Source organism: Ceratotherium simum, chromosome 1 (genome assembly GCF_057802395.1).
Source record: "Ceratotherium simum simum isolate JZ-2026a chromosome 1, ASM5780239v1, whole genome shotgun sequence".
Taxonomy (NCBI): domain Eukaryota; kingdom Metazoa; phylum Chordata; class Mammalia; order Perissodactyla; family Rhinocerotidae; genus Ceratotherium; species Ceratotherium simum.
In genome coordinates, this window is record NC_141900.1 from 110,825,221 (window position 1) to 110,847,844 (window position 22,624).

The 22,624-nt window shown below is 48.5% G+C and overlaps 1 protein-coding gene across 1 annotated transcript in view; it reads right to left on the reverse strand.

Moving 5' to 3' along the window:
• Window positions 1-21,649, reverse strand: part of VIPR2 (vasoactive intestinal peptide receptor 2) — a 75,052-nt gene extending 53,403 nt beyond the window's left edge. Inside the window, exons 1-3 of the mRNA XM_087433883.1 lie at window positions 21,563-21,649; window positions 19,107-19,206; window positions 762-869 (exon numbers count right to left, since the gene is read on the reverse strand). Coding sequence (XP_087290009.1) covers window positions 762-869; window positions 19,107-19,206; window positions 21,563-21,622 — 268 coding nt within the window. The 5' untranslated portion in view covers window positions 21,623-21,649. The remainder of the gene's footprint in view (window positions 1-761; window positions 870-19,106; window positions 19,207-21,562) is intronic.
• Window positions 21,650-22,624: the final 975 nt, after the last annotated feature.

Below are 22,624 nucleotides of genomic sequence, written 5' to 3' on the forward strand. Positions count from 1 at the left end.
GGAGGTGAGAGAGAGCACGGGGAGGTGGGAGAGGACGGGAAGTGAGAGAGAGGACCGGGAGGTGAGAGAGAGAATGGGGAGGTGAGAGAGGACAAGGAGGTGAGAGAGGATGGGGAGGTGAGAGAGAGGACGGGAGGTGAGAGAGAGGATGGAAGGTGAGAGCGAGGACGGCATGTGGGAGAGAGGACTGGAGGTGGGAGGTAGGGAGGAGGTGAGAGAGAGGACAGGAGGTGGGAGAGGATGGGGAGGAGAAAGAGAAGAGGGGAGGTGAGAGAGAGGATGGAAGTTGAGAGCGAGGACGGGATGTGGGAGAGAGGACTGGAGGTGGGAGATAGGATGGGGAGGTGAGAGAAGACGGGAGGTGAGAGAGGATGGGGAGGTGAGAGAGGAGGGGAGGTGAGAGAGGATGGGAGGTGACAGAGAGGACGGGGAGGTGAGAGGAGGGGAGGTAAGAGAGGACGGGGAGGTGAGCGAGGACGAGGAGGTGGGAGAGAGGAGGGGAGCTGAGAGAGAGGACGGGAGGTGAGAGAGAGGATGGGGAGGTGAGCAAGGATGGGGAGGTGGGAGAGGACGGGGAGGTGAGAGAGGATGCGGAGGTGAGAGGAAGGTAACAGGAAGCCTTTCCTCCTCCCGCCTCCTAAATCCAGTTCGGACATGATGGCACCGCTGTTCCATGACTCAGTAAACTGAGGCCCTGAAGGGGAAGTGACCCCTTCAGACGCAAACCCTACGCATGACAGAAACAACACCGGCAGACATACCTGGTTTGCTGTAAAAATTGCTGAACACTTTTGGACAGGGCACTGTGACGGTCTCGCCTACATCTGCAGGGCGCCAGCACGTGAGGTTGTCCCAGACTCCACTGCAGTCTGGAAGGGAGAGAGAGTGAAAGAGGGACTGCCAGCCCACTGCAAGGAGAGAAGGCATGTCACCGCTGGGGACACCCAGGTGGACAGGAGCACACCTGTTTAAAAGATTTACAAACGGAAAGCCTATGAGGTAGTTATCTTGCAACTTATGTTTCTGTGAAACAAACCTGCACCAACGATATTATTGAGAATATTCTTAGCTCTGTGTTCATTTCAATCAGCTTTGGAGAAATAACTGGGTCTGTGGTGGAAAGCACTGAGTCATCCAACGTGCACTGCAAACCTCTGAATTTAATAGAATCGTCACTTTCTTCCTCTGATGTGCATCCCCTAGTGTGAAAAAATGGGCACTACTGGGTATTTGTGCGAGTCTTGGAGGCTTAGAGTCCCCTGCATGAATGTCATTTGTCCTTTTAGGGAATTCAACCTCAAGGATAATTTGCAAATTTAAATATTTGATAAGATTTAGTTGATTATATCAGTCAAGATGACATATTAGTGATGAAGTCTTAGGTTACCTTCATGGGGTTATTAAATCACTGAATTTGCATAATGTTATAGCTTAAACCATTTTCCAGATCTCTTACTTGGTCTTAATAACCACCCACAAGGGCAAGTCACACACATCTTCCACCAGTCACCTCACAGACAGAAGGCACAAGGTTCAAACAGCACAACGACCCCTCAACATCACACAAACCGTGACCGAATCCACATCTGAACTCGGGGCTCTACAAGTCCATGGTATTTCTGCTACATTTTGTGACCTCTAAAATGTTATAATTTATTTAAACTTCAATACTGGAGGAGCCACGTGCCCAGGTAAAAATGACAGCAGTTCTGCTCTCTGCCACTCTGTCTAGACCCATACAACAGTGGCAGGAATACGTCAATACAGGATGTACATTGTTGGATTGAAGACGGGAGTGTTTCAGTTTCAAGAATACAGATGCCTCCGAAAAGCTGGCTATAAACCAAGTTTTGTGGATGAAAATACTTTCTAAAGGTTTGTAAAATAAAAATGAAAATATATTCATTCTAAAAATTGAATTACATACTAATGATTAAATAAGTACATAAATTCATACTATATTAATATTCTTACATATTTAAAGAAAATGTTGCTTTTTAAAAAAAATATTCAGAACAAGTCAACAAGAACAAATGCACCGCTGGAAACTCCAGGTATGTGTCCAGGCTAAGGGACCAGGGCAGTGAGGGGCCTGAGCAAAGCTGTGATGAGACCCTAGTGACACTGTTTAAAGGGCTAAGCTCGTAAGCCGAGCGCCTTCTGACTCCAGCTCCAGAGAGAGGGACCGCCACTGAGGCTCAGACAAGACAGCCTGGGGCCCGGTTCCCGACGGAGAGTCAACAAGGGGAGGAAAGGGAGGGTGTCCAGGTCTCCAGAGAAAAACCAAATGATGGCAAAGCCCCCCCACCTCTGATGAGGATGCGCAGTTACCAAAGATCAATTCTGACAGTTTGGTTGTTGATTATTTTGAAGGTTCAACTGTCTGCACTACAAAAACGACAAATTTCTGCTTCAATAATGACACCTTAACAGAGAGACATTAAATCCCTGGGTTCACTTCCAGCAACCTTAACAAGGCAGTAGGATTTGATTCAAGTTCCTTGAGTCTGACTGAGCATTCCTTCAATCGCTAGTAAGTCTTCCCTTTCTCTCCTCGTTCACTGAACTCCACATGCAGAAGCTGTGGACGACACATGCAAACTCAAGGAGCTTGACCATACAGCGGCAGAGAGTGATGGACCTTCTACCTACAGTCCAGGGGAAGAGCAGTCTGCAGGGCCCAGGGGAGTGTGTGGAGGAGGGCGGCAGGCTGGTAATGAGGCCTTTACATATGTGGTGAGGCTGAGGGCAAGAGACAGCCAGTCAGGAATATACGAGCTTCTCTCTTCTTCCCAAATCTCACAAAAATGACAGCCAAGAAATCTGAAAGGGCAGCACCAAAAGACGTCAATAAAACTTTGAAGATAGAGAGCGTATGTGTGTGTTAAACAACTAGGCAGAGCAGAGGGAGCCCCAGCGCAGCCTGCAGGAGGACAGGAAGCAAGCAGCAGGTGATGCTTGCCCACTGGAGGGGCTCCGGACTCCAGACACTGGGCACGGGGTCACCAGATTCGATGGAATCACATCAAGTCTGAATTCTGAACCTCGAGACCTCCAGCCTTCCTTTTGCTCTGCTAGGCTTTTCCGGAAGCCAGGCTTATGCCACCTCAGTGGAACAGGACCACAGGAGGCCCCAGACCAGGCCCAGTGGGACGGAAGGATCGAGGGTCCAGGAGGGGCGGCTCTAAGAAAAAAATTGCACTTTGTGATTTCCTTATATATCTGATTGTCTTGAGAGTATGTTATTGTTATTCTGGTACAAAGCTTGATGCTTAACTATTGACAGAGTATAGAAAACTAAACAGAAAAACAAGGCACTTCTTGTTCCAGGAAAAGCATAAAGTTGTACAAGAAAAGAAAAGTTGATTGTCATACGGTCAACTGTGGTCATAATAATATAAATCAACACTTGTGACACGACTCTGCTGGAAGGCCAGTTGGAGGAGGGACAGAAGTTTGACCGGCAGGGCCATTCTCAGTGGAAGAACAGCTTGAGCAAAGACACTAAACTTGGGAGAAAAGGCTCGTTTGGAAAGTAGTGAATAGTCTAGATTGTCTAAGACACAGTGGCTCGGGTGAGGCCATCAGGGCCTGCGTGAAAATTTATTTTTGTTACACGTTCGTAGCAACCCAGGTATTTGAGATGGTGATAATAAAACCAAAGGTCAGTCTGAGAAGAGGAAAATCTTGTTCCTATCAGTAGACTCTGAAGAGCTACTTGAGGAAATTCAGCAACCATTCCTAATTTTTAAAAACTCTAAATAAAATAATAAATAGTGAGACTGCCTTAAGATAACAAATACCACTCATTAAAAATAGCAAGTATTAGAAATGGTTAAACACAGTGTACAACCAAAATCAGGAACCTGGCTGAATACTTGCTGTCACCACTAGTATTCAGCAATATGCCAGAAGTTTTAGCTGAAGCAATAGATAAAAGAAAATGAACCAAGTGGTGTACATTGGTACAGAGAAGAGAAAAAATCCTAGAACTGCACTTTCCAATATAGCAACCACTAGCCACATGTGGCCATTTAAATTTAAATCTAAATCAGTGAAAATTAAATACAATTAAAAATTCAGTCCCTCAGTTGCAGTAGCCACATTTCAAATGCTCAGTAGACACATATGGCTCGTGGCTATCATATCACAGCTCAGATACAGAACATTACCATTGTCACAGAAAGTTCTATTGGACAGCGCCATCCTAGAGCTATAGTTAAAACAAACAAAAAATAAAATTAACGAGCCACTCTTAAAAATTATCAAGAAGCTTGAAGCAAAAAGAAAACAATGAAACCCATCATTACTGTACATATACTAACACTGAGTGTAAACTAGCCCAGAAAGATAAAACTTTCTTTACGTCCTGCTCTTCAGCTAAAAATGCACATATAAATTGCCTGAAATATTTTATAAATAAATGTAAATTAGATTTTTTTTGGTAAAAAATGTATTTTTCACTGATCACGCAAATATTTTCTGTCTTTCAAAACCTACCAACAAGGAGATGAAGAAGCTCTCTTGTCCAAAGTGATGGTTAGTGTCTTGGTGAATTGAAAGCGTGGTAGAAAACCAGAAAAAAAAATGCCTCAATTATCGTCTATTAATTTAAAACACAAAAATGTGTGTGTGCTACTTAAACTTAGAACATAGAGCCAAAATCTCTCCTTTGAGTATGGGCTTCTTGATTGGGCTTCTCACTGCTTTTCTTGTGTAGATCATCCCCCTGATGTACCACCTACGATTTCTAATTTCAGAGTATGTAAAGTGGACTGAATTAGACTCTTGCAAAGCTCGATTTCCAGAAACTAACCCCAGTTGTTATTCTCATCTCTAATGCTACAGCTAATTAGCAACTCACCTTTTCTAGTCTTTCCAAAACATACAAATTAGTTTTCTTAGAGATAGTGCTTTTTTTCGTACTTCATCAACTTACATACTATTTAATTAAGTAGTTGGGTAGGAACAGATTTCAGAGGCACCACTATGTTGTGACTCAGCAAAGTCTCCCAGAAGCTGCACGGAGGTGATGAGGTGGGCAGGGAGAGCCCTCACCAGGAGCCTGGCCAAGGTGCCCCAAGTGAACCTGCCAAGTTTCAAGGGAAAAGTACAGGAGCCCAACGTCAACTGATGGTGGTGGCTTCCTAAGTTCTTCTTTGAAAGGCAGTTTAGTCTCCTGAAAACAATATTCTAGACTCAGCGGTTCAGAAAAGCTGGTCTTATGTACGGTGCAGCCTACAGACATTTCTCAACCTTCACAGCACCTTCAACGAAACATACACAACAGGATACCTCCGAACCGGGTTGAGGAGAGCTGCTATTTGAACACGCTCCAGAGGATGGGACCCGAGAGAGACAGCCGTGATCCCACCTACCTGAGATCACCTCGCCAGTGGGAGAGTCTTACCGAGTGGGGAGGAATCTACCACAATTAAAAGGAACCTAACCTCCTTGCACCTGAAGGACTAATTCTCTCTCCAAAATATCCCCAGGCCAGTCATAAGACTCACGGCTGATGGTGCGTGTGTTGTTTTGAGTTTTGGATTTATTTTCTCATTATTTCAATGATATAAACATCAGGTAATTTTCAAGAAAATCACAACATGAATCTTACTACTATACTTTAGGAAAAAGCTTTTACAAATACCGCATTTCATCCTCACAGCCCCAACCCCTGTACTCCACAGCGAGGAAACGAGGCTCACAGAGTGAAGACACTTGCTCTGGGATGAAGAGTGAGAGCAGGACCAGAACCGGGTGTCATCGTTACTGCTCTCTCCCTAGACGGCCACTGTTCCCCATTGGCCCTCTCTGACCTCCCAGGACCTGCTATCAATCCCAGGCTTGGGGACCTGTGGTGATATGCTCCTATCACTTCAGTCTTTCATGTTTAAGATATTTTGTGACAAAGGCACTGGACATGAAGCCAAAGGCATGTATCTGAGTCCAGGTTCCTCCTTAAACCTCAAGTGTGATGGAAATAAATCCCTCCACACTTAACACGTGTGGACCAGGGGATGATTCTGTGAGCACTCCCACAGCAAATGCCAGGGCTTATGTTTCAGACGAGGCTGTGACCACGACCATATACACAGATGCATTCACTCTGCCCTGTCTGTGTGAGGGTCCAGGGGCACTGCCATCACTGGTTGTGCTCTGGTCCATCCAAGTTTCACCATGAGAGAAATCCAGTCCCCTACACATATCAGCTCACAGAGAGAGGCAGCACAGCGGTGGGACAGCTCAGGAAACTCTGGCGGGCCTGACTCTTGAAGATGGACTTCACGGTCCTCACTTGCACCCTGTGATGGAAGTGCATTTCCCCAGCATGTACAGGAAACAGTGGGCACTGAGCGTCAGCAGCCACCACAGAGGGAGGGGGCTCAGCTATCGCAGCCCCGCCTGCGGAGGAGAGGGCTGGGTGACCAGCATCAGGAGACTTCATCATCAGGATAATTTTGTTCTAGAAGGCAGGGTGCAGGAACAGGTGAGTAGGAAAAGAAAGCAAGAAATAAAACTGTTTCTGGCACTAGGGTGTGTCAACTTAAAAAGCAAATTTGCCAATTATTTTACCCTTGAAACAAGTTTATTCAGGAATAGCCAAAAGAATTGCAATTTGGGATGTGCATGCTGTGGCAAACCACAGGCAAATCCAGAGAACAAAGGAGGGAAGCTGCTTTTACAGAGAAAAGGGGTGGAGTGGGGGTGGGCAGGGCCATTCTAAAGGAAAGTCCATTGGGGGAGTTCAAGGTGGCAATGGCTTCTCATTGGCTGAGCTGCAGCATCTCTCATTGGCTGAGCTGTGGTGTTTCTGATTGGCTGGGCTGTTGCTGGGTGGAGAGAGAAATCTCCCTCCAGTAGTAAAGTAGTTGTACTTCCTGTGGAAGATGCAAGCCCTCTCTTCCTGTTTGATGTAACTGACAATGTGTGATGGGGTGTGAGAGCTCCCTCTACAAGCCTTCCCCCATAGGCCTCCAATTTAGTTAAGGTTTCTTTTATTAATTTCCACATTTTTCCCTTTTGATCCAGATCTTTCTCAGGAAGCATCACTGATCAACAGTCAGATTCTCTGCACGTAGTGGTCTTGTCCCTCGGAGCCAGGAAGGACCTTTCCTGGTTGTCATGTCCCACGTTGGAGGGAAGGTACACAGGGGTTGGAAACCATTTAGGCCACATTTGACAAGGAAGATTAAGATTTAACTCTCAGGCATTTCTCATCTAAAGTCTATATTTCTCCAAAGTCGTAGGCGTTGGAGTTTATCTGGAAGTGAGGAGCTAACATCACCTTATTGGGTACGTCATTTTTATAAAGGTTCGACAGGTAATATGTACAGAACTTTAGAACAAGTACACAGAGTAAGATTAAGATCAATACTAGGCCCAGTTTGCAGGATGGTTCTAAACCGGGAGCCCAGACCTGAAGGTAACCAGCTGAACAAATCAAAAGACAGTGGATTGTTAGGTGAAATTTGTTGTAGCCAATGTGCTTGCTTTCTAATCTTATGTAATTGAGTTTCTACTTCCTCAGAGGCATTTATCCATGTGCAACAGGAGGTGTTTGCCACAGTACAGACACCTCCTTGCTCAGTAGGTAGATAATCAAGGGCTATATGATTATCCCAAACTACCTTGGCCAATGAGTTAAGTGACTGTTGCTGAGCTGAAATTGCTTTGGCTATGGAATTGGAAAATTCCTCTAGATTCAGGGAAAGATTCCTGATCATTTGTTTGTTGGCACTCGCTCTGATCCATGGGAAGAGAGCTCTTCCTACAGAGGCAAACCCAGAATCACGAACACCTCCTGGAAATTCTCGGTTAAAACGATTATAGTGGTTTAATGGAAAGGACCAGTAGGAGGCCTCTGTTTGGTTACGTAGAGAGATAGCATATGTGAATACAGCAATGGCACACTGTCCTTGTATTCCCCAGTTGTCAAGGCAATGAGTTGCCCAAGCATAAAGGCCATTACTGAATCCTTCACAGGTGAAGACATAACCAGGGGGTGTATATAATGCTCCTACATTAGTGATATCATCTACAGACTTATTCATCAGCGCAGAAGCATTAGCATTGGATAACCAAGGCTCAGACACTATGTTGTTACATACCAAGAGGTTGCATAAATACATGAACATGTAAAGAAGTACACAAACGATTGGACTTACACTGATGGTCCCACAAAATTTTTCAAAAAATATTCAAAAGATCTTGTTTTTCCCTTCCAAGGATGGGTTAATTAAAGCAAGGAACAAGTTTCGGCGGGCCTAGCACCCTGACTCGGTAAAATGGGCCAGCAGAGCAACTTAGACAAACAACAGAATCTAGAATCCCAGTGAAATTACTTATGGGGTGAACTAAGGGGTCATTACTGTCTAGGACAAACTGAAGTTTCTGATGGCAAACCCAGCAATCAGAGAAGTTTCCCCCTTTCGAAAGGAATTGGGAAATGTGAACATGGGCATTGTCCTTCTGGGAAAGAGAAGGAGAAAACAAAGTAAGAAACAACAGTGGGAAGAGGGTACACAGGCCTGGTCCCGTCATCTTGGGAAAGCGTCTGCCTCGGACGTCGGCTGCCTCTCTTCCTGGTCAATGTGATCTGGAGTCTCCAGTGTTTGTAAAGGACCAGATGTCAGGTGGAGCCTTCTTCACCTGTGAGATGTGCACCCAAGGCTCGAGTCCCTGAAGCTTGGCTGCCACCTAGGTAGTGAGGAGGGCCTGGTATAGTCCCTTCCACGGAGATTTCAAGGGCAGTAAAATTGGAAATGTCAGTTTGGAGTATTGTGGCTAGACATTTAAGGAAGTTAGAAGAATTTAGGATCCAGTCCAGCTTACAGGTATAACAAAACCTTAAAGACAATAGGACTAGCATTTAATATCTACAAAGGTGCAAGCATAATTTCTCTCTCCACAGTTTCCCCCATTTTTATTAAAGATAATCATAGTAAAACTAATTTGTTTGTATTAAACTTGGCCTGATTATTTATATAAATGCAGCAAAAATAGGGATTGATCATATAAGCTCTTTTTAAAGATTGCTTTGCTGAAACTTTCTAAGCAAGGTACTAGGTCAGTTTTTCCCAGCAGTTCCTTAAAGCTGTCTGGTCACTTCTGAGTCTATGTACATCTTCTTTGAATATAACATTCTAGTCAAGCCTTGGTAATGTATTATTTCCTACTGTATCCTGTTATAAGGAGAACAGATCTTCACTGGGAGCAATTTAGCAATGTTCTTATCACTACCTTGCTTTCACTTTCTGCTCAGAGACCACCCCTGAAAAACTACCATTCCTGGACGCTCAGGCCTCATTTTCCAGTGGCCTGCACTGACCACACTGCACAGGAAGGACTCCAGGGTCTCTGTTCCCAGAGTTCAGGGTGCACAGAGTTCTGAGACGTGGAGATTATACCCTGAGTGGCAGCCAGGAACAGCGGCACAAAAACACCGCTTTCCAGAAGCTGCATTCCAGGACTCTCTGTGTTAGCGTTTATTGTAAACAAGGCTCCCGGTGAAGCTGACAAAGCCCTTTGGGAAGCTGGCTGTGACGCCGAGCGGGTCTGGGTTCCCAGCCCTGTGGACGGCGAGCACACCACTCATACACCCCTCACCGGATCTGGAGACTCTGAAACACCGGCCCACACTCCCCACTCCTGGATTTTTCTGTCGCCTTTCCCTCAGTTTTGGTTCCTCTTTGACATCTTGGATGCTGCCTATTCAGGTGGCCGGTTACAAATACCCTGTTACTCCAAGGCCTGTAGAAGCCCAGATAATCTGAACACTAACAGTGGTGATCAAATTCTACTAAATGAAGGCGTCTTTCCTCTTGCTGTTCTAAGGATGCATATTTACATCATTTGTTCTTAAAATCTTTGCCAGTGAGATAAGAAAAGCTACATCCATGCATTCGCTAAGCTGGGTACGGTGCCAAACGGAGTTTTAGAAATGGTGCAATCAGGAATGAAGATAATTGCTTTTGGCAGGAACAGAGTGCAAAGGAGCCTTTTGAGGGCAACATCCACAACACCACCCCGTCAGAACTGATAAAAGCCTGGGCTCTGGAGCCTCAGAGACGGTCAGCGCAGCTGCAAGACGAGCACGCCGCGAAGTGCTGCTGCAGTCAGAAGCTGGAGGAACGACCCGGAAGACAGTGAGACAGGACACGCCCAGGCGCGATAACAACCTGACTGCCATGGAGACAGAAATGAAACAGCACACTGTGCGAGCGATAAACTGCACTTTCTCCATGATTTCACAGAGCTTTCAGACACGCTGCAAGCACGCCCTCCTGAGTATTCACTCTTCAACGGACGCTGAAGCATTGACCTGCCCCGAGGCTGGACTGCCCATGGAGTGACCTGGAGCAGCAGGGCCCTGACCACGAGCTCTTCCTGCCGCCAGAACAGAAGATTAACCACACCAACAAGGGCGTAACTTGCGGACTGGCTCTCAGCATCCTCTGGCTTGTAAATGAGCCCACACAGCAGGTCAGTCCTCCGGGCCCTGAGAGAAACAGCTAAGCAGACCTGGACCGAGGCACCAGGACCACGTTGCGTCCTCAGGTCACCTGTATGAGACACCTGGATTTGATGTAGGAGGAAACCCAGCCCCACGGCAGAGCTAGGACTCCAAACGCATTTAGCGTGCTGCAAGGAATGTTTTACAGGGAACTCATTTTCCAGACAACTCCAGGATGCCCCAACATTCTGTCTAATTAGGATGTTGAATAATCCACCTCAATAGCCTGGAGGTGAACTACAAACTCAGGCCTGGGAAACACCACTTGCTGGGACACTGCCACTGGATGGCACTGTGAAACGGGGTCACTTCAGAGCTTTGAATCTGGAAGTAGCAAAGTTTTATTCTGGAGTCAGCGGTTCAGGCAGATTCCATAGGTGGGAGTCATGTTCTGGGACTTGAACTAACATTAAACCAAGACTCCAAACCCAAAATTAACCAAAACTGTTAACTGAACAAAAGGATCTTTCAAGGGAACATAGGAATCCAGTTTGAACCTATATATTTAAAAAATACGCTGAATCCAGTAAACCCCGAACATCAAAATGTCCTCCGAATTGCGCCTGAGCGAGTCCATGCCTGTGGTTGGGACCCCCGGCCAGCCCTGCTGCCCAGGAATTGATGAAACAGCTCAGATGGGAGCAGCGTCCCTACCTCCCCTCTCAAACACCCCACAGACAGGGGGCTCACAGGAACCTGAGTGAGCTCACAACAGCCTCAGTTTAGGAAAACTGGTGAGTGTGCGAAATTGCATGCAAAACGCTTGTGCCCTTCACCCTTCGAGATGTCTCCTGTTATTACCTTTTATAAACAGCCTCTGTTTCCTTACACATTAAAAATTCTCAAAAATCTTCCCTCCAATGTCTGTGACGACATGGGACATTGTTGGTGCTGCATGAACTCCAGGCAGCCAGAGCTGAGCGATGCTTTGCAGAAGGCCTGACTCAGAGGCTAAGACGCTGGGACGTGGAGTGTGGGGAATCCTGCCATGTTATTCCCAGGATAATCTTCTACAGATTTATGATGGGGACTTGGGTGACTTCCCGGGATCGTCCCAGGACGTATATCTGCCAGTGTTATGACGAGCCTGATAAATCAGCAGCAGACGCACAGCTGCGTGTGACTTGTGTGTGAACTGACCCCAGTGCAGAAGCGCCTGCCCTGCTCTCAGGCCACGGCGTCCACAGCTCCCTCCTGTGCGAGACCACAGGGCCACCCTCCTAGGCTTGGTGGGAGGCACGGCTGTGTCCAAGGTCTGCAGGATGAGGGGACTGGTGTGGCATAGCTGTCCGGGGCCCTAGAACGTCCACAAGTCAGTGCCCTGGGTCACAGTTCTAGTGACCTCCGCAGCCCCCATCTACCCCAGGAGCAGAACCTCCCATGGGTGCTCGGGCCCCTCGGTACTCAGCCCTCCCCACCCTGCCTCTCTCCTTCCCCTCCTCTTCCTCCAGGCCCGCCCTGTCACGCCTCCTCCCGCCTCAGGACCTTGTGCCCAGAACGGTTCCCAAGCTGGCCCCTCAGTCTCTGTAACAGCCCTGTCCTGCTCCACTTTTCCTGCTCTCAGCTCCTCCTGTGCCGTCTTCTTTCCCTTCATTTCTGGAGTAGCCTACCAACACTCTCCAGCCACGGGGGCCTTCTCAGTCCTCTTCTCCCTGCAGGTCAGCCTCTGGCTCCACCAATCGCTGAAAGGACTCTTTCCCATCACCTTCCACAAGGATCATCTTCATCATCTCCCACCTGGATCTACTAGCTTAGCAAGTTCTGTCACTTTCAGGGTCACCCTAATTCCTCTCTGCTCCATGAGCCTTCCTGAAACACAGCTCACATCACAACACCCACTTTTCAGAACTCCTCATGGGGCTCCTCAGGCCCCAGCTCTCCAGGCTGCGGGTGAACCCTGCCCTCCTTCCTCAAGCCGCTGCTCGTTCTGTTCTGTGTCCACGTCTGCCCTTGCCCCTCCTCCTCCCGGGGCTGAGCTCCGGTGGCCTCGTGTGCCTGCCGCGTGCTTCTCCCGCTTCGCCACACGTCCAGATCCTGCCACCTCCAGCTCCGGAACAAAGCAGCTCTGCCCAGGTGGAAGTCCTCCCTCTCCCTCCCCTGAGTTCCCATGGCGTGTTTTGGTGTCTTCAGTGTCCAGAGCACCCAGCACAGGGCCTCGCGAGAGCAGAGTGTAGGTGCTCACTGGAGTAACACAGGACACATGTGCTATCCTTGTCACGGGGAGCCAGTAGGCAGGGCCCAGCCAGGGGGCCTGGCCTCACCCTCAGTGTCCACTCAGGCCTCTGTGCCCCCCTGCAGGGAAGGAAGGAGCTGTGAAGAAGTTACAGATTCCGTGAAAAGCTGTACTAACGCTTTCCTGCGGTGTCAGAAAGGAGCCTTTGGAGGTGTTAATTCTCAGGCTATGGGAGCTCACAGGAACTGCCGTGTTTACAGTGAATGCAGACTGAGAACACTCCGGGCTAGTGCTACTCGGCCACCACCTGCAGATAAAGCACGGCTGCCTCCGACGGGTCCCTGTTTACACGCAGAAAGGTAGAGAACCCAGCGGGCCCCACAGGGGTAGAGTCACCAGGTAAGCTACCGCCCTGAAAACTCCAAAGCCATCACCGTAGGCCAGAGGAAGGAAAGACTGGCTTCACCACGTTGCAGTAAGCTGATGGAAGTCCTTCTCTCAAGGGGTCACTCAAACTGAACGTGAAAACAACTACAGTGAACGTGCAAGAGAGTGAGACACCATCGCAGCGAATGGACGTTGTGATGTTCAAAGGAGTTGCCCTTACCTTTGAAGCAGACGTTAAAGAGCAAGAAAACCTTCTTCGAAAGCATGCCTCTCTGTCTCCTAAGATACCAAACATGGTTTTGTAAAAAGGCATTTGATGGGACTGGCCCAGTGGTGCAGTGGTTAAGTTCATGTGCTCCGCTTCAGCGGCCCGGGGTTCAGAGGTTTGGATTCCGGGTGTGGGCCTACACCGCTATTCAGCCACGCTGTGGCAGTGTCCCATATAAAGTGAAAGAATATGGGCACGGATGTTAGCCCAGGGCCAATCTTCCTCAGCAAAAAAAAAAACAAAAGCCCAGGAGCCGGGACACTAACGAAACACCTTAGAATACAACACAGCTATCAGATGGAAAAGATAAACCAGTGCAGAACCGTCTCCAAATACACTGCTAAAGTGAAAAAGAAAAAGAAAGCACAGACCAGAGCATGTGGGTGGACAGGATGCTAACTTCCACTGTACAGAAGAGCAACGAAGAGGGAAATGCAGACAAACGTGAATGTGCGTGGGTCTCCAGGAGGTGAGCGAGAGGCCTGCAGCAGTGGCTGTCCTGAGGGAGGCGAGCTAGGGGTCTGGAGGGGGAAATACTTTTCATTGAATGTACTTTTTTTGCTGAGGAAGATTGGCCCTGAGCTAACATCTGTGCCCACCTTCCACTATTTTGGATGTGGGACGCCGCCACAGCATGGCTTGATAAGCGGTGCGTAGGTCCACCCCCGGGATCTGAACCTGTGAACCCCGGGCCGCCGAAGTGGGGTGCGCCAACTTAACCACCATGCCACCAGGCCTGCCCCCTGCATATATTTTTGAATGGTATTTGTTTCTATGTGCATATATCACTTAATTTTTAACATAAAAATTTTCATTAATTTGTTCAGCACAATCTTATTGAATATCTTTTTAAATGCCCAGGGCTGTGCAAGATCTTGGGGCTGCCTTGGGAACGAGATGCTCTCTCTCCCTCAAGGACAACGTGGTAGAAGAACCAACACACCGCAGTGAGTTACGATCACAAAAGTCACAGCATGCCACGGAGCATGAGAGAAGGATGATCGACCCTGCTGAGATGCCACCATCCTGGTGCTGGGGACGACTCTCCAGGGGTGTCTTGGGAAGGGGCATTGACAGCTTTGCTCCAGACTGTCTTTCTGAGCACGTCTGTAAATACAGCAAACAGCCTTGGCAGACAGGGATGTGCTTCCCTGTGGGCTGGCCACAATAACTGGGAGAGCATCTTTCTCTGGAGCAAATGCTGAGCAGGAGCAGCAGCAGCCTCCTTGTGACGTGGGGGCTCCTCAGCTACGACACAAACCCACTGTGGGCACTGCATATACATGGCTGCTCCACATCATCCTGTGGGACTTGGGAAAAGGGAACCATGTGGACATGAACCTGTGCTGCCTGCTGTGCTGGAGCAGTGAAGGCGTCTGTCTCTGACCAGCGTCTTGTGTCTTCTGCAGGCGTCTGAAACTGGGGCAGGCTAACTTGTTAGCTTGCAAGTGGGGGAAACCCAAAACCTTCACAGCTCTTGACAAGTAGATCAAAATCGGTCTAGAAGCCTTTGTTAAGAAAAGCCAAAGAAAAGGAAGTTTTTTAGTCTAGCACCTCGCATGGCCCTGGTCCTAAGCTAACATTTGCCATCACATCCATTTCCGCCATGCACCTTAACAGTATGGCTGAGTGTGGAACCATCAAGAAAACACAGGCACCACGTGTGCTCCTCCCAAATACGGGGCCACGTCCTCTCCAGATCTAGGCATAAATGATACAAAGTCACAAGAAAGTTCCTACCCAATCTGTGCACAGGCAGGAAGACTGGGCAAAGCCGGCAGTGGCTGACTCACTCCCTCCCACCCACAGGTCAGCACGGGCCGCAAGCTGGGAACAGTGCTGCGTCTTAGCTATATTTTTAGGCATCTGTGGCCTCAGAGCGCCTCATATACATATTGGCAGGATTAAGTGAGTCTTAGCAATGAATCAATATTAAGTCACAAAGCTCTACGCATCTCCTGAGCTTTTCTTTCTTACAAAGCGAATCCTTTAAAGGGGTTTAGACTTGAAATCAGTTTCTGTGTAGATTTATGTGTTGGCTGGTTTGTTTGTGATTGTTTTAGATTCAACATGGAATAAAAAGAATTCCTCGTCAGACTTACACAAATTACCTCACTGGAAACGAACACTCGTTTGTCCTGTTTCTGGTGCTCTTTGACACCAATTCCTTAATCCTACAGAATTAAAAGTAGCTACTCCAGACCCTTGATATCTCACCTCACTTCTAATTTCATGAGGCAAATGTGCACTATTGGTGCCCGGAATCACTCTCCCCGTCCAGTTAGAACGCCTTCACTCTGCAGACCGGGCTGGTTCGCCTCATCCACAGTATCCTTATTCTGGTAACTTACTACTATTTATATCCCTGGTATTTGAGCCATGCATTTTTCAAAGAGTAAAAGGGAAAAAGGGAATTTAGAACACAAGTTGTCTCTCTTTACAGAAAGCTGACGGGCGGCCAGGCCTACGCTCCCGTCACCTTCCCGCTGGAGGGCAGGGGCTGTTAGCAGCTCTTCCTGTGGGTCACAGTGCAATGAGCCAGATGGAGATGTCTTTGCTACAGAGCTAATACGAATAATAAGAGCTTTCAATATGAGAAAACTTCCAAGGACTGATGCCTGTCATTGCAAGAAAACCGAGCCACCTCTCCTCCTACCGCTCCAAACAAGGGCGAGGTTTGATGGCCTTTCTCTAAAGCTACCATGTTCTTCCTGCTCAAGCTGATGAGGTGAACTTAGTGATTTTCATGGACTCTGCCCTCAGGTACTGCCATCCAGCATGTCTGACATGGGTCACACACACACATCACCTCTGAGAAACTCTGACCCAAGACAGGAGGAACCTGCGAAGGAGCCCCTAGTGAACATTTAAAATGTCCTCACACATCTCTCATCCCAACGGTGGGGGCAGGCTTGGGTCCAGCCACTGCGCTGAGAGCAACCTAGAACCTTTTTTTTAAGCGCTAGTTGCAAACTTGCAAGAAACTGGGATATTTTATGTCAACTTTGCATTTCTGATGTTTTCTGAAAATAGGAAGCTAGGCAATTCCATGCCTGCATTTCCTCAAAGTGACAACCGAGGGTTGTGAGGAGCAGCTGCCCTTTCTCTGTTCTTACACCCCCACCGCCCGTGTGTCATCCCTCCCTAGCCACACGGCCATCAGCTCCCCGTGGCCAACAGCTTACACTCCTGAACGGCTGGCCAGGGACTAGGGGTCAAACCTGTGCCTTTGGAACAGAGTACAACTGAAAGGACACTGTTTTGAACTAATTAATGCCACACTCCATCTTTGTGAGACAACCAGTAATAAAGAATCTTTTATATAAAAAAAAAGCCTGATGGAGGATCATAACACCCTGTTTCACAACGGCAGAGAACCTAACCTCCCCGCACTAGTCCTGCTTTTCCTCGCACACATCTGTCAAGGTGCGTCACTGGCACAAACTCAGATGCGCCATCGCTGTCAGCCAACCCCTGACCAACTGTAGGGGACTTCTTCCGAGGGCAAGTCCTGAGCCACATTCCATGTTCTAAAAGTTAAGTGCTCCCTGCCGCCCGCTGGAACGGTGCCAGTGTTCTATTTGTTAACAAAATGTTTCTGATGAAACTAGGAAATCAAGAGTGATGAGAAAGAAACACTAATTCAGTACTTCAGGAGCTTCTCCCTGAAACACCAGTCATGGGAGAGGCGAGGGGAGGGGAGCAGGGGAGGGGAGCAGGGGAGAGGGGGTAGCAGGGGCGAGGGGGGTGGAGCAGGGGCGAGGTGCCCACAAGGGAGAGGTGCGTGGTCTGTTGAGAATTTATCAACAGTGATAAAACTGACTACGATTGGGTCTGCTTTCCATTATGACCTTGCGTCAGCAATGTCAGCGGTAAGATTCTGCTCCCTTCCCTGTTCCGGGAGCGTCCCTGCGTCCAGAGCTTGTGGCAGAGGGCCTGGGACGTGCGTCCTGCAGATGGCGGCAGGAACCGGAAGTCCTCTGCCTGGGAGGAGAAGGTAGAGCTGTGGACGCCCTCTAAATGCTGGAGGACTCACTCCTGTGAAGAAGCTGTCCAGTTCACTGCTGCTCGAGGAGGCAAATCAATGCCAGTGAGCAGACACCACTCGCCGGCAGCCTCGGAACCCGTCAGCAATGTGACTGTCCAATGATGGCGTGAGGAGGGGGAGTTCCCACCCTGGGGAGTCTCCCAGCAGAGGCTGAGGGCCAGCTACTGAGGATGCAGCAGTGGCACTCCCACCCATCCACTACATGAGGCAGCCTCGTGGACGGTGCTGCTGGGATGTGCCGACAGGACCTGGGGTCACTGGCCACTAACTAGATGATTCTAAAGGCTTCAGATGGTCTCTGCTCAGCATTTACTTTTCCTAAATCTCTTACTTTTCACTGAAGGGAATGGAGCTCAGTGGCCACAACAATTGTTCTGTCGTAAGGCCCTGGCTGGCAGGACTAGTGCCTCATCTATCTCTGCAGCTGGCTAACGGCCAGTGCGCGGCTGTGCACAGGACGGACACTCCGTCGCCGTCTGTCGTGGACCTGAGCCTCCTCATTTGCCTTTCTCCGGACAGACCATGTGGAAGACGTGGGCATCAGGACCACGTGTGCACCACAGAATCACAGATCCTTAAGGCTGGAAGGAATCCTGGAGCCAGAAATCTCACTTCTCAGCTGCGGAAGTGGAGGCTCTAGAGGGGACAGGAAGGGGCACAGGATGCCAATTTTAGGGTCAGTACAGCGTGGGACCTGCTGGCCGCCAGTGAGCACTTGAAACATGGTGGGCCCAAATCATGATGCAGTGTAAGTGCAAAACACACCCTGGGTTTCTAAGACTAAATATACTAAAAAGAACAGTAAAATTTCTCATCAGTATCTTATATTGATTACAGGTTGAAATGATAATGATTCGGATATATTTGGATAAATAAAATATCTTGGATACTTCTTTTTATTTATTTTAATGTGAAAATTGAAATTTCCTACATGGCTCGAATTCTATTTCTACGGGCAGTGCTGGTCCAGAACAAAGCCCACGTCTGTGACTGCTGGTCTGGGGTCCTCTGCGGGACACTAGACAGTTTTGACACGTAGTCGTACTTAGATTTTAATTTTTTCTTGAAGAGGATAAAATGACACAGAACAGAGAAAAAGAAAGCTGAAGGACAAAAGGTTTTTGCTATTGTTGATAATCCGGGTGTTGTCCCAGAATCTTCTTAGGTTATAGACACGTGAATGTGCCCAGGTTGAGGACACACTGTCCCGGCATTCCTTCTTGACCTGGAGAAATAAAATCAGCAAGCTCACCGTAGCCACCCAGGTCTGTCTGCAGGAAAACAAGAGTCTCATTTCCTGTTTGATTTCTGATAAGTTTCCACAGTTCTTAACTGGACCAAAATCACCTGTGATGTAACTGACAATTTAAAATGCAACAAGTCGGATAAATACTCATTCGATGGAAATGAAGTTGCTTTTGCAAAGCATAACAATGCCCGTGAAATTATTTTAGTAACTGTTGTATTATCTCAAGCCATGGAAACTGCTACTGTTAAAGATTAAGGCTTTCTTTTAAAAGATTGATGTGAAGGACTCTCCCAGCCCAAGACCACAATGTTCTCTGAGTTTCATCAGCAGTTCATGGAAAAACAGTGGAAATGGACCTTTTACTTTTTTCTGAAGATGCAGGCAACCTGAAACACGAGTTTCAGAGGGAGCTGTGAGCTCTCTGCATCCCCGGGCACAGTCTTACTCACCAGCTCTCCACCTTACCTTTGTATTTCTCTGATTCAGCCCTTAGAAGCTCTGCACATTTTGTTTCTTCCTCCTGTATTTCCAGATGAAATCGGCATTCTGGGTGAACACTGTTCACCTGGTCAAGGTTTAAAAGAATAGAAATAACTAAAAATTCCACCATAAGAGAAAGTCAAGCAAAAGTTTTACAAAAATCTCCCAAAACCTCACAGTTCTAAATTGCTTTCAAACTAACACTCATTTAAAAGCAATCACCTTCATATTTCTGGCAGTTATTAAAAAAAAACCCTCCACTATTTACTTTGTAAAGGAATTATAAAACAAATATGAAACCAAATAGAATATTTTTTTCTGAACAGGAAAACAAACTTACTAACGTAATACACTGTATGTTGTTAGCACTAATCTGGCGACGATAGAGCTCTTTAATCCAATAATCTTTCAATATTCGAGTCCTCCATTTCATAGGCTTTGATTTAATTAGAGTAAATACATGTTTACTCCTAAGACCATTCTTAATGACTGCACGCCATCCCCAGACGCCAGCACGCCTCCTGTAAGGAGCCTCTGCACTCAGTGCAAAGACCCCAACAGGAGAGCCTTAATTTTAGAGGCTTCAGGTCACATTCAAAACCCAGCTTTAGAATCTGGCGTGAAGGAGCTTTTCACAAAGATTCGAGGGGTTAATACAGAGAAGAATGGGGGAAGAGCCCATCACTGTGGCTTCCACTAAACGAGGGATGGGCAAGTTCATGTTGGATCTACCACAGGAACTAAAGAGGTGACACAAATAGTGGTTAATACTGTCTATTTATGTGGGCAAAGACAAAACTACGTGTTTCAGTCTTACAAGATAATATTCTCTGATCTCTATTTTTACAAAGGTCCAACATTCTCTTTTTTTTGCTCCCCCCAACAAATACTCACATGGTAGGCTGGAGCTGCGCTCCCTCCTGTGTCTGAACAAAATTTTACTTTTTACTAAAAAGAATCATACTCTTGGGTATATTATGGTCATCTATGTTTAATTATCCTACTATTGAAATAGGTCAATTAGAATTCTAAGCAGGAATAAAATTTCCTAACAGAACTAAGAGAAGAAACTTAATGCTGGATACTTTCGCCACATTTACCGTCATTTTAAAAAAAAACCGAAGCTTGTTTTTTTTCCCCCTAGCTTATAACTGGACAGCCTCCAACTGTAGAAACTCCTGATTTCAAGCAAGCTGTATTTTTCAAATACAAACAAGTCAATGGTTTAAATTTCAGAATTAGGGAAATTATGTTGATTTAAGAAGAAAAATAAATTTTTGTTAAGGTATTAAAGGACACTGTAATACCTGACATTCTTGGAATGTGCAGAGCGATGACTTATTTGGGGATATCTTAGAAATTAAAGCAACATTAACCACAATAATTCCTGGTACTTTTAACAAACTAGCGCTTTCAAAGCATTAAAATTAGTAGCAAGGTTCTTATTGTCACAGCAGCCTTCTGAAGGAGGAGAACCTGCTAGGCACATACGACTAGGAGGGCGCAGGTGCATGCCCTCCCAAATGCTGAAATATCCTCAGCAATTACTACTTTCCCCAAATAGCTCCATCCTTGGCTTCACAACCTTCAGGGGGAGATGAATCAACAGAGACGGCGATCCTGGCTGGATATGCACACACAAAACACGACGTGTACACACAGAGCAGTCTCCAGTTCGTGAGGGAGGAAGCAAGAAATAAGGTTCGAACTTGTTTCTAAGAGGTCTTTAAATAAAAGGAAGAATTCTTGAGAATTAAATAATCTAGTAATGCTCTCATTTAACCAACTTTCATTCAGTATATAATTTCCTTCAGTGATCTTAAATAATCACAGAAAAATCAAAGCTGAATACTTCCAAAAGGAAACTTTCTCCACATCGCACGCATCTGCCTCTGACACGCACTAAAACATATGAAACCAGTGACAGGCACCAGGAGCGGAAGGAGAAGTCGCTAATGACGAAGCAAACCCATTTCCCCGAAGTGCGGAGCCTGCGCAGGTGGCCGGCCCGTCCCCGGCTCCCGCGCCCCTGGACCCACGGGCCTCGCCGGCCACGCGCCCCGGGAGGAGGCGGCGGATCCAGCTCCTCTCCGAAGAGCGTCGGGGAAGAAACGGATCCCGTCGCGGCAAATCCAGGACGGTCGGTGCCGGGGGAGAGGGCACATGCGTCTTCCCACCCGCGTGTCAACTCTGGTCGGTTCTTCGGCTCCGCTAGGGAGGGTCCGGCACGCCCCCGGGGACCTGTTCCCTCTCCCCGAAGACCCCGGGCCAGCCCTGGGCCCCCAGCCCCGCGCCCTGGCCAGTCCTGCGCCTCCGACCCCGCGCCCCGCCCGCCCCGCGCCCGGACTCGGGAGGGAAGCGCAGCCCGGGGCACGGAGCGCTCCTGTCTGGGGGGAGACGCGGGTCCGGGGTGAGGGAGTGGGGGTCCGGGGCGCACTCACCGGGGCGAGCAGCCAGCAGCAGGTCAGCAGCGCGGGCGGCAGCAGCCCGGGCGCCCTCATCCCGGCTCCGCGCACCGACCGGCCGCCCGCCTGTGCGCAGCGACACGCTCCCGCCCCCCGCCCTCCGCTCCCGGGTTCCCGGTCCCCGCGCCGCGCGCGCCCCGCAGCCGCCGCCGCCGCTCCGCCCCCCGCGGCCCGGCCCCGCCCCCTCCGCCGCCTCCTCTCGACCCCGTACCCCCTCCTCCCTCGTCCTCCCGGTGACCCGGTTCCCCCTCCTCTCTCGCTGCTCGCCACGCCCCGCCTCTCCCACGTCTCCGCTCCCACCGCGCTACCCCCGCCCCTTCCTCAGCAGGAGGAGCGGGTGAGGGGGTGCGCACAGGTGCACGCGGAGGGCGCGGTGCCCGCCCCACTCCTAGCGGAGCCGTCAGGGGGAGAGCGACCACTGCGAACAGGGAGACGGGGCGCCAGGCGTGTACCCGTGGGTTTGCACTTGGTGGTGTCGTCTTTGTTAAATAATAACCAAAAGACGCCCCCCAAAGGTGGCAGGAAACCCAGTGGGTGGGTGGGCTGCCTTTGAAGCCAGTGGGGTTGGGTTGGGGCAACTGAAAATTAAGAAAATTGGAGCGCGTTTTGGTGGGGGGCGCACTCAGCGTGGCCGCGGGGTCGTGCCTTAAGTGTAAAACCGGGAAAGTCGTTCTCTCTGCAGACCGGCAGCCACGGGGCGATGGGTGCGGTTGCGGGGGCCTGAGACCTGCATGCTGCCCCCAGAAGGCTGTCACCTTAACATCCGAAGGATGAGTGTGGCCTGAGAGCCTGTTGTTACCCGGCCAATGGAAAAGCACAGAAATGAAAAATGAAACACGTTATTTTTGTTGTGGTTTTAACTTATTTGAAAATAATTTCAAACTTACACAAAAGTTAGAATAAGAAGAGTACAAAGAACACCCTTTTACCCCTTACTGAGATTCAGCCACTAAAGTTTACCTCACTGGCTTTATCATTTGTGTCCTCTCTGACCACTCCCTTCCCCCAAAATATTCATCAGTGTCTTTCTTTCATCCG